Source organism: Coturnix japonica, chromosome 4, assembly GCF_054131305.1.
Source record: "Coturnix japonica strain WE chromosome 4, WE-NBRP24, whole genome shotgun sequence".
NCBI classification, from domain to species: Eukaryota; Metazoa; Chordata; class Aves; order Galliformes; family Phasianidae; genus Coturnix; species Coturnix japonica.
The window spans coordinates 44,101,794-44,114,368 of NC_140666.1; the positions used below are offsets into that span (position 1 = coordinate 44,101,794).

At 38.0% G+C, this 12,575-nt stretch overlaps 1 protein-coding gene and 1 long non-coding RNA gene across 37 annotated transcripts in view; one reads left to right on the forward strand and one right to left on the reverse strand.

Annotated features, from left to right (window-relative positions):
- Positions 1–9,956, forward strand: part of LOC107313290 (uncharacterized) — a 45,325-nt gene extending 35,369 nt beyond the window's left edge. Inside the window, exon 3 of one of the 3 annotated variants that reach the window (XR_014945324.1) lies at positions 9,650–9,771. This is a non-coding gene — a long non-coding RNA (uncharacterized LOC107313290). Of the gene's footprint in view, positions 1–9,649 lie in introns of all 3 variants that reach the window. The other 2 variants (XR_014945322.1, XR_014945323.1) reach the window with 2 other exon arrangements.
- TENM3 (teneurin transmembrane protein 3) overlaps positions 1–12,575 on the reverse strand; it is a 770,347-nt gene that overhangs the window by 6,880 nt on the left and 750,892 nt on the right. For all 34 annotated transcript variants that reach the window (XM_085545060.1, XM_085545048.1, XM_085545077.1 and 31 more), the window contains 5 exons: positions 11,446–11,621; positions 10,643–10,878; positions 5,675–5,971; positions 2,862–4,473; positions 101–231 (listed from right to left, as the gene is read on the reverse strand). In XM_085545060.1, the coding sequence (XP_085401186.1) occupies positions 101–231; positions 2,862–4,473; positions 5,675–5,971; positions 10,643–10,878; positions 11,446–11,621 (2,452 nt within the window). The remainder of the gene's footprint in view (positions 1–100; positions 232–2,861; positions 4,474–5,674; positions 5,972–10,642; positions 10,879–11,445; positions 11,622–12,575) is intronic.

The following is a 12,575-nucleotide window of genomic DNA, read 5'->3' on the forward strand; positions in this document are numbered from 1 at the left end:
ATTTAGGAAATAGCCCTGTCAGGATTATCCATTCCTCTTAAACTGAACAGGAGAGAATATTCTATCTTCTTTCATTTGTATGCTTAGCTTTGACTCTTACAGGTATATCTTCCCATTGCTGGCTCTTCACAAGTTCATAAGAAGGTTCTGTTAAATCAAACTTTGGAACAGGAAAACCAGGAATGGCATTGTGCAGGTGGAATCCAAATGTCACCAGCCAGCTGTTAACATCTGAAAGAGAATTATTGAAACAAAACAAGAAAAGAGTTGTTTAATATTTTGTAAGTATTTGTTACCATTTATACATGAAACAGCTTTTGACATAGCAGATCTCTTCCTGTAGCATGAAAATGATACAGCTGTCTTTGTTTTAGTATGTATGGATTTAGACATGCTACAGCTAAAATAGCAAGCTGATGTAGAGAACCTGAAGTTCTGGATGTGCATGAAAACAACTGCTCTTTGTTGTAGGCTCTTCTGAAGGGTGTTACAGGTTTCAGCAATTTTAAAGGCCCCAATGATTTCCAGAACTTCCAGAAATACAGAACCACAACATGGGTGTGATTTCCTTCTAATACAACCTAAACTATGGTTAGACTGAAAACTCTCTTTCTTATACCTTAATCATCAACACATTAAAACAAAGCAAAAAAAGAAAAGGTATTGCAGAAAACATCCAGCCCTTTTGTTATACATTTGTTATTCTAATGTCTTCAAACTGTATCTGAAATAACACTTGTACAGTCTATTACCTTTACAGTGACTTGGCAGATAATTTATGTTGATTCAAGAGAAATCTCCCATTTCTCAGGATGAAGTTGGACTGATGAAATATCAGTTGTGTCAGTAAGTAGACATGACACTAAATGAGCATTAGATAACATCACTTATGGTACACTATGCACTTTATTAAAAATAAATAAAATAGGGATACCAGTAATTAAGTAATTAAAAATGGCTGGACAAGAACGGGTGCTCTGCCTCTCTAGTTTCTGTCTTTCTACCCTATCTTACAGAAATACTAAACTTATCAGAAGTCGTCAGAGTGCTCCTAATCAAGTCTAGTGGCTTTCACTTCAGACAAATCCATACGAATCAGACAAGGAACAGAATTTTTCAAATTCTTTAAACAGTAAAAAAATATTTACTTGAAAATAATGTATAGCCTTTCCAGATAGATAATAAGCATCAGTCTAAAAATGCCAGCCAGCCAAATTAGTTATTTTAATAATAACCTTGGGTAAGCAGCACGTATCCCCTACATCAAAGATGTTTACAGAACTAAAACTCCATTTTGAGGGCAGTTCTTGAATCACATGCATTATTTTCAGTGCTGCAAAGAATCTGACTGCTGTTGTATCCCCTACAGCACACGCTGCTAGAAGCCAGATTCAAAGGCCTATCACCATCTTTGCTCCCAGGCAGCCTGTTAGCTACCCTGTTAATGGCTGCTGTTTTTAAATTAACACAACCCCCCCTGATTCCCAGTATGCTTCTCTGAGTGGTAGTTTCATGTTTCATAGGGGGAGCTGAGACCATCCTGTAGTCTGGCCCTGTCATTTTAGATTGTTTACAGGTACATAAAGTAATACATATCTGATTGAGCTGTGCATTTTTCAGAACCTTCTGGTGATGTGCACCATTTTTTGTATGTAGATTAATGGGAAATACTACTCATCACTAACTCCAGACAAACACAAAAAGCATATAGATTCCCTAAAAAATCAATTACACAAGTGGCATGTCAGCAGCTTTCTACTGTCAAAAGAGATTTTTGTACTAACTTTTCTATATCTACCCTCCCTGTCCTGGCTATTTACTCATTATTTTGTGCTGGCTCTGGACCTTGTTGGACTTCTGCTTCTTTGCCAGTTTAAGACAGCATTATTGGAAAAGCCTATTCTAATGAACACCGATCAGTTTTTCATTTAGTACTTTCTCTCATCTTAATGAGTTAAACTGGTTGCTGAAAGACTCCTCCTGCCCTCACTATCTTACATTCTCGCTCCCCTGTCTTTTTTGTCCATACATACAGTTTTTACTGCTCCGTAGCCCAGATATAAATCAGACTAATTCAAATGTTAGGAGATTGTCATGAGTGGTCTTGAGGGGTTCTCACTCCTGTTCTTGCTGAAGAAATCTATTTATTGATTTTCATTATAGGAGCACTTGGCAATGTGTTACAACACTGTAAGGAGAACCTAGATCTCCACTTTCCTCATCCAGTACACTGAGATCTCTGAGTCACCCAGAGTTATACTGTCCACCCAGTGGACAAGGTAGAGATACTTTCCACTGGTACTGTGAAATGTACTTTGGAAACTTCAACTTATCTATACACTGAGATGCTCAAAATGATCTTTTTGGGTCAGGTCTAGTATTAGAGAATCATATGGATTTGTAGGGCACAAGTATATCTGCTACTGTAGTTACCTAAGTGGAAAAGCTAATCATGTGTAGTGGACCTCCATCTCTCTTTGGTACCTGGATGTATGTCTAAAGGATACGAGACATTTTCAAGATTGCTATTTCACCATTCCTGATAAGCACGTTCACAGTCATTAATGTCAAGTGCTTAATTCTTCCTCAAAAATAACTTTACCAGTTATAATATACCTAGGCACTTCACTAGAATTGTGATGTACATAGGTCCAGAACACCAACCAAGCTAAAATACTTGGTTGGTCTAGACATAAATTTCAAGTGCATTTCTGAATCATTATTTTCCCTGAGAGTTTCCTTATTAACCTTCCTCAGATAATATGTCTGCATCCCAGATGGACAGATTCCAGAGTAGAAGAAAGCAGAGTGAGAAATTTTTGAGCAAGTGGGATAAATTCTTGCATGAAGTAACCTCTTACCTGTGATGTAGTCCTTCACATCATGTATCTTACTGGCTGGATTGTTATTTCTAAACATGTACAAATTGAATGGAGCTGGATCCTTCCCAATTCTCTTCCAGACTTCAATATCAGGTGTCGTCCACCGGCCTGCCATTATGTCATAATCTCTTTCCCCAAAGTGGACTAGCTTGGTCAGTGGGTCATATAAACCACCGTGGAATCCTATTACTAGCTGGAAGTCAAGGTTAGAGTCAAAGTAGATCTCTCCATAGGCAGTGTATTGAATTTGTTTAAGCATGAGACCGTTGCTACTAAAAACAGCCAGTGGTGTTCCCGTATTGTCGGATGCAATGTAAAACTCATCTCCGCTGCTAATCTCCATGGCAAATAGGTGTCCCTGCAGGTCATAGTAAAGGGATGTGATTTCAGAACTGGAGTGGTTGTATACATGAGTTATCCTGGTTGGGTAAGTAAGGTCTGCATAAAAGAACTGGAGGTGCTGTCCAAGGCTAGTTTTACTGGAAACTCGTCGTCCGAGGCCATCGTAACGATAAATCACTGTCCATCCACTGCCTTTGCTATAAACTCGAGTGAGGAGGCCCTTTGAACTGTATTCAAAGATTTCGGTACCCCTCTGGCGCAGAAATCCATCTTCGTCTAATCGATACTGCACGTCACCTAGTCGGGTTATTCTGTCTCTCAGGTCATAGCGAAGTGGCGTCAAACGGGCACTGCTACTGGGGTTGAGCAAATGGAGGTTGCCATTCAAGTCATAGTTGTACCGCCACATTATTTTTTCATTCAGGTAAACCGTCTGGAGTTGACCATCTACATCATATTCGTAGGCATATTTTGTGGTGTTGGCAAACGGCCCGATCTTAATTTCTCTTTTTGTCACTCGTCCCATGTTATCGTACTGAATTGTAATCCAATACATCAGTGAACGAAAGATTTCATACTGAATTTCCTTGATGCGGCCATGTGCATCAAAGTGTTTGGTGTAAGTCATTACAGCTGTAGAAATGATCTGGTTAATATCATAATATATAACTCCAAATTTGCCAAATTGTTCAACCTTACCGGAGATATCATCAAACTGGTAGAGATCAATAGGCAATGGGGTTTCATTGATGACACCTTGCATGCTAGTCACTCTGAAGCTATTGTCATAACTGTAGTCAAATCGGGCGTTTACCATTCCGTCTTCACTAAAGCGGAAAATCTGTCTGTCAATCAGTGGGCCAATTTGCCTGTATCTAATGGTGCAGATAAAACCATCGCTTTGAAGGTTTACTGTTTTCAGGACTCCCGCTGTCTCATCATAAGTAAAACTAACTCTTGTACTATCATACAAAATTTCTGAGAGCTTGGTCTGCCGTCTGTATTTGAATAATACTCTTCGGCTTGTCCCCAGGAAAGCAGTTTGAAGGAGCTGCCCTTCTTCATTGTAGTCCATTATAACAGAAGCGTTACTTTCAGGGGGGTTGTATATATTCCGGTAATAGCCAATGGAGCGAATAGTCTGCATGGTATGACGAGCAACACTGGGCATGGTGACAGCAGAAAGCCGATCCAGCAAATCATATTCAAAGATATACTGCCGTTGGCTATGAAGCAGAAGAACCATTGACTGAAAATTAAGAACAGATTTTTACCATGTGACAAATGGTGGAATACTTCCCCGCATCCCCCTGCCATATACAGATACCATTTCTTTGCAAAAATGTGACATTCCCACTTGGGAAAATTTATCTCCTCTTTAATTGAGTTATCCTTGACCTTACATGTTGTTAACATCTCCCTGCCTAATTTACTTGGATGCTTAATTGTAAGGGGTTCTGTAATTAGTAGTTCGACATTCATAATTTGCTACTTGTTATGACTGTATCACTTTTATCAAGCACTCACAGCTAAACAGCAGATTGTCAATGGATTCAGATAAGTCATGTTTAATATGGGAAGAAGTAAAACTGTCTTAGAGCCATTAACTCACGAGGAGAACAACATATGGGAGATACAATTTCTTCCCTACAATTAGAGATGATTTTGAAGAATTTGAACAGCCTGAATACTGTGAGTACTGTGCTCCTGATCCGTAAGTGTTTAAGACATAGGCAAAACAATTGTTTGATTATTTATATCAAAAGGAGCCACCCGGGATTATTCTGACATTTTTCTGATGTGTGGCTATTATGTATCGTAGGTCTTGATTAAATTATGCCTGTAATGTCTAGTAAACAATATTTGCTGAGCAACAGATTCAACAGAAATACATTTAAATCCCACAAAGAAATGGATTCTGTTTTTGCACAGCAGGCATGAGATCTCACAAGGGGGATTTTCACAGCTGTTTCTAGAGGAAGAACTTATCATTCAGATATCGTTATGTGTAAGGAAGATTCCTGATTTTTGCCTGTTGTTTTTTAATTTGCTACAAGAAAGAGCAAGTGTAAACTGACAGCTTTAACTATCTAGAAACAAGAGCTTGGTAGCAGAAAAAAAAACCAACAGTGAATAATTTACAAATAGGTGGTTTTCAACTTACTTACATTGCAGAGATCTGGTTCCTGTACCTTATTTTAATAGTTAAGATAAAAGGTAAACGTAGAAGCTGCTTGTTAGTCTATGGCCTAGATGATTTTAAAAGTCATCAACAGTCACCTAAAGCAAGGCTGCATATCTATTTTATAAAACATTCCCTTAGGAACCATATGTTGATACTTAGAATAATCAAAATATGCTTCTTCTACATCTCTTTGGATTGCACAGAGCAGTCAGATGCTGGATTTTAGCACAATCAAAGCATTTTTAAAACCCTGAATGTTCTTTACCTTCTCCAAGTATGTGTAACTCCATGTTTTCCCATCAGCAAACACTCTAGACACAATCCTTCCCTGTCCATCATACTCTATTTTTTCACTAGTTGTCCCTCGCTGTATGCTGCCTATTTGCCCTGTGGATGAATAGGTAACATTGACAGCCATCAGCTTGCTGCTTGGTAGCCACAGGGTTGGGTGCCCTGATGTGTCATAGGCAATCCTCAGCAGGAATTTACGGTGGTCGTCGTAGATCTTTTCTGTCTTAGTGGTTCGATCAAAGTCAACTGAAAGGAGGTTTCTGCCATTAACCTTTTAAAAACAAACAAAATGACACATTAAATCACGTTGTCAAATACTTACTTGCCATCTATTATTTCCAGGAAATGCTATCAATTCTGTAAGTGCCATTTCCAGTGATTGACTTGCTGTGTGCATAAATGATGTTAGCATCTTCTTAATATAAATGTGACGCACTTCATTAGCATCTATCTTAAAAAGGTCCATTCTGTGAAGAAATCTGTTGTAATTTGTGTTCTTTCTCGACACTTTAGTCAGCATTAAGGAAAAACTGAAAGATGTGCTCTGAAAGCTCCTGCAATAAATAGTGCCATTTTGGAGAACAAATTAAATCTTTTGTGAGCAGTCCAAACTTCATCTAGCAAACTTCTCAGTCATATTCCCAGCAACTGCTGGTAGAGTTCATAAGAATGATACCCTAAGAAAGACCTGAGTCCCAATCTTCCACAGCAGGTATTTTTCAAAAGGGTAAATACAAATTAAATTGAGATCTTCAAAAGCACATTTCATTTTCAAGTTATGACAAACAGCTTTTAGAACACAGGCATTCCCCCTTCTAGATCAGATGGAAATTAAACAGTATACCATCCACTGATACAACGTACTATAAGGCCGAAATGCTCAGTGAAGGATTCTGTCCTTTGCCCAGTTAACTGACCTGTTGGAACCATACGTGACTGGAAGACTACAGAACTGCTGAAAAACACTTAGAAATTTCAATCTGAAATAGATGTATTTATATTGAAAACTGTTTTATCGCTACACATAAGCTGTAATGGTAGATAGTGAGTTATATGTAACACTTTTACATTAGAATCTGTCCCTGCTATTTCAGTATCTTAACTTACGTTAACTTCCCGTTTCACTGAAGCAGCTCTCATTTTTTTGTATGCATGAAATGAAAATGTCTGATTTTCTTTTCCCATACTGGCATCTTTGCAATTCTCTGCTCATCCTCTCTTAACTGCTTTTTAGTGTTCTCTAGCAGACCTCTAGGTTTCTTTGTTCATCTGCAAACCATTTCTGTATCTGCTCTGCCCTTTTAAAGTTATTCCAGATAAGGGTGAAACACTGATAACTAAGAGTTTTTAATGCTGCATCTTGCTAACATATGAGAAGTAGAGGACAAATAGATGTAACTGTATGTATTGAGAATTTCTAAAAATTCTTATTCAAGTACTTGATGCACACATATTAAAGAGGCAAAGAAAGATGGCTAAAAAACATTTAGCAAAGAAAAAGAAAATAGATACCCCAACCAAATAAATGGCTGGAGGTTTTTCTCATTTTTCAGGCCTGCATGGTAAAAAAACCATATACTGTGGATTTTGGTTCTTTTACCCAGAGGCTGTTACATTTCCAAAAGAAGGACCAACATAAATTGGGTACTTTATTATTAGCATAGGAGATAATAAACTGCTGGAGATGGGTTTATGGGCAAATATGAAAAAACCTCCTCTGAATACTCAGTTTTGCTTATACCTGTCTGCCTATTTATCTGTCTTACCTACATTACTTATTACTCCTGCTTTGTGGATTACATGAACCATCAAATATTATTTAAATACACCGTGAAAAATTAATGCTAGAAGACTGATTCTAAAAGTTGTTTAATTTTTATTTTTTTTAAATATATCTTGCAGGAATTTATTGGTTTAAATATTTCAACACTTACATTTGATCATTTACCTGAATTTATATTTAAATCCTGTCTATCTATTTCTGGCTTTTACTTTTCATCCTCTCCCCATGCATGCCTGCAGTCACCTCTCTCTGCCCATTTTGTTCCTCTGGTTTTTTTCTTCCCTTTCTTTCCCTTCCTTATTTTACATTTAATTATGATTTTTAATAAATTTCTCATCGGCCTCTCAGGCTTACATGCTGAAGTGAGAAGAGGCACTTCTGATTTCCGAACTGGCAAAGAGGGAAGGGTGGTTTTATGGTTAAGGCAGATGTCCAAGCAATTGCGGATAATTTCTTGGCTAAGCACATCCTTCCGGTGTAAATTACAGCAAAGTACTTAATCTAGCTGTCTCACTGCCTTATCTGCTAAATGGGATAATAACATCCTTTGATTCTCACTTTCCATCTGTCTGGTCTGTGTAAGGACAGAATACAAGAGGAAAGGAAATGCCTCTTTCTATAGCCAGTTTCATGCTCCCAAAATCTGCTGACAGAGCTCTTGCATTCAGACTTGAGTGTTTGGTGAAACTGGCTGTGCTTGCATAATATGGTGATACAGGTGGCAGTTATAATAAGTTTTGGTGACGTAGTTTCTTTCATTGGGCAGTCTGGGACTAGAATACAGCCTTCAACTGAAGAATTTTAACAGCTCGGCTACCAAAATGCATCTACAGAACTAAGAGCATTTGTGTTGTGTCTAAGACAAGCGTACTTTAAATATATTCAATACTCTTGGGCTTCATTATGATATAAGGACTAATTTAGGAATTTTTCAATGAATAAACTCTTAATGACACAAAGCCAAGTCTCTTGACACCACCTACATGCTGTTCTACTCCTTCTTCAATTATAGTGTCCACCTAAACGGCTCTGCTTTAACTACTGGCTTAATTTTTAGTGCTTCACTGAGAAGCATGAAATCAGACAGTGATTTCCCCAGAAGAACTATGGGTATATTGTTGTGCCTTGGAGGGAGACTTAAGAGATGGTCTGAAATCTGGAGACCTCTTCAAGGCTTGGAGCTTATAAATTTTCTGGAGGTGGTGCTAACACTCTTCTTGTGAGCACTCTGTTAGAAGTCACCTGTCTTCTCTGCGTACATGTCTTGAGACAGAGCTCATACCAGCTCCTTTATTTAAGAGACTTACTTGAGAGTGAAGATCTGTCTGGCCTCAGCACAAATGCCCTAAAAAAGCCCTTCCATGAGGAAGAGTGCCAGCACCTCTGCCAAAGACGAGTTCCCAGAACAGAGGTTGAGTGACAAACTAGCTTACACGACCACACACATGGAACAAACCTGATCAAAAGTTAGATTGACAGGGGATTGTTAAAGGTAAGGGATGGGGACAAAATTATATATATATTTTTAAATGAAAGACTACTAGTAGCACATATAATTAATACAAAACAGAAACTCAAGAGAGCACTGCAGAGCATACTCCTCATACACTGCATATATATAATGCGGAGGAAGTGTCATATATATATATATTTACGTATTTTAATTTTCTTTTGTTTACATTTGTTTTCCTTGCAGCAAAATGTAACTGATGTATATGTAGATGGAAATGACGAACTGCAATTTATCTGTATTCTTTCTGTTCCTGGTTTCTTTTCCTGTCTTCCTACACCCACTCCCCAGCCCCTGAGCAACCTTTCTGTAGTATCTTCCTATGTAAATTACTTTGAAAAAATCTTCCCCTTTCTTTTGGTAGATCAATTATTAGCTCACATTCTCTGCTTGCTCTAATTCTCGCATTTGTATACACATTACTACTATTTCATACTAATTTATGATCTTTCCCTTCCTCTCTCTTAGGTTAGATCTTTCCCATCTCTTTGCTCTTTCTTCTTTCAGCTCTTTCAAATTGGAGTTTCTCATGACATTTCTTTAGCTTCCTCAGTATCTGAATGAATTTTGCATTACTTTTTATAACTGGACTCATGGAGGTTTGTTTCAGTGCCAAAACCAAATATAATCAATATGGTTATTTTATTTTTTTTCAGGCGTCCTTCAAGAATGAATTGGCAGATTTACTCTATCACCTTGCTATGTAATGGAACAACTATGAACCAGAACTACAAGGATGAGCTTCATAAGCACGGACTCCTTTTGCTCTTCCTGCTACCATAGCTCAGTACAAGTATGCTCTTCTTAAACAACAGCTGTTGTATCTAATAATTCTGCCTTCCTGGAGAAAAATCAATTATTCTTGCAGGGCAAGTAGTAGAAATGTAAGACACATGACAGCAATCCCTCCTTTCCAAAGGAAAATATAAAGATTTTAAATTTAAATATAGCATGTTACTATCTTAGAAGTCAAGTGGTTTGAAATTATTTACCTTTATCTGATATAACTCTTAGGCCTTATTTTAAACAACTAAGTTTAGTCTTAATATGTCAGACCTCCAGTGTAGTCTTGAAATGGTTTCCTGGCAACTCCATTTTAAATGCTTAATCTATGTTGTCTTTACCAAATGGCTGCCATAAATCAGTTTGCTTCCTACTTACATTTCACTCACTATATAGGAAGAAGAAATGCCAACAAAATGCTGAAGACATATGTTAGAGGAATATGCCATATGCAGTCACGCAGTTGAACTCTCTACCAGAAATAAGTATTAGTACCATTTTTATTAAAAAATGAAAAGAAAAAAAGTCTAGGCCCATGCTGGCTTATGGTACAATAATCTAAAACAATTTAAAATCAGATGTGTGAGTTCAGCGCTGGAAACAAAAAGTGAAGGCAAACCTAAAAATCATCTTTTTATCCTTATTCATTTCAAGGCATTTCAGGCTAAAGCCAGTGTAGATTTTACAGAAAAGAGCAATAAGAAAGAAGACACAAAGTAATAAAAGCAACAACTTCCAGATCTACAGTGAGCTTACCTATGGTAAATATTCTGTGTCTGTTGGATGGCAGTATGTACAAGAATGTGTTTATCTTTCACTAAGTGAGAATGCAGCAGACACCACCTCATGACTGCTTGCATGCTTACCCTCAGCTTTCGGCCAAATACGTTGACTTTTCCCTGGGCTTGCTCCTTCCGAAATCGCCATTCCACCAGGTTCTGCCCATTTTCTCCTGGCAGAGTCATGTTTCTCTTTGCCACTGTTGGATTGGCAGTGCCAGCCAAGACATGTGGCTCCGTCTGATAGTGAGAATCCAGGCCACTGGCATACAGGATTCTAAGCGATCCATCATAGCCGATCTGGTAGCTATTTCTTAACTGATCTGAAAATGCAAAAGAAAAACAAAACAAACAAACAAAAAAGCCAAACAGAAAAACACATATGTGAGTTAAGTATTTTTTGGTCCTGCACTCCTTGTATGCATGTAACATCTTTACGTACTGACACACTGGAAGAAAACCCAAGGGTGAGAGAGATGACAACATCTGTATCACATACACGTGTATCACAGGAGAACACAAATGCCTTTGGGACATACCTTCAAATCCACTTAAACACTTAAGAAAGACCCCACCTGTAGAGGATGGCACAAAATGTATTCTCTGCTGCTTCATTAGACATTTCTGGCCTCATCCTGTGCCTGCTGGGACTACTGACTTTTGCTAGGATATGGCTGCTAGAATCTCATGTACTACTCTCAATTCAGTTATTTGGTTAGGAGACATTTAATTACACTTTTATTGTATCTCCTTCCTTCCCTGAACAGATCTTTTCATGTATCACCTCCTCCTCCAAACATCAGGCCTCTAAAGCTTCTGATTTAAGCTGCTTATGATACAAGAAAGTAAGTTTCAGGTCAGTATCTGAGAAATCATTTTTATACCAGTACCTTGAACCATGGTGTAGAAAGAATCGATTGATGATAAGTTGGAAGTGATGCTGACATCTTCCTCTCTGCTGGATGATTCGATGTCCACTGTAATGGCCCTTTCCATTTCCCCATGAAGGTTAGTGACAACTCCAGTAGGGAATGTAACATTTGTCAGACGGCCCTCACTATCATAGCTTAAAAATAAATAATAAAAAACACAGCTCCTAAGTGATACATGGCAGGAACAAATTGTTTTCATTTACAAGTAAGACAAATCAAAATACCAGCTACTCAATATTGTTAAGGCACGTTTACTTTTTGTGCATGGGATAGGCACAGCAAAGCCTTCAAGCGTGCTTTGAAGTAGTCAAAAGACTTTAACATACAGGAGTCTCAACAGTGATGGCAAGAGCAAACAGATGGATCGTCAGCTCCACATATTATTCTTTGAAGTGTGACCAGATCCTGCTGTACAACAGACACACCATTTCAAAGGGAGTGTATTAGTGCTATATTCTGTATCACTCTGCACTCACTCCTTAAGACCAGAAATAGATTTTTGCTGTTATTGTAGGAATCCTCAGAAGCATTCATAAAAAGGATGTATTAACAGACTTTTCCTTTGGCCCTTCCTATTCACTGATTATGCAGAGCACTTGCCCTCCTGTTCCTGAGCACTTAACATCCCTTGTATTATTCAGACAAAGGATCTCGGGTAATATTTACTCTACTTACTTAAGCTGTTTGTAGCTGGAAATCATATCTTATGTAACTTGTTAGCTTCCTGTGGATCATAGCTTGAGCACTGCGGAACAAGCCATGCAGGAGATGCATTTTCTTTCTTCACTGACATTTCTTTAAACTAATAGCGATATAGTCATTTATGTATGAATAGGTAGATACAGTGTCTGTTACTGAAATAGACTTAGGATTTCTAAAGCATATCTTTTCCTGTGCTGTGCTTGTTAGGCATCCTCCAGCTATTAATACCACGATATGCACAGCATTGTGTATGCGAAAAACAAGACAAAGGAAGTGATCCCATCAGAAATACAGCACTTTCTGAGATTCAAGTAAGCACTCAGTGTACAATGGCTTACTTCCATCAGGTTTTTCAAACACAAGACCAAGAGCATGCTCAAACCCAT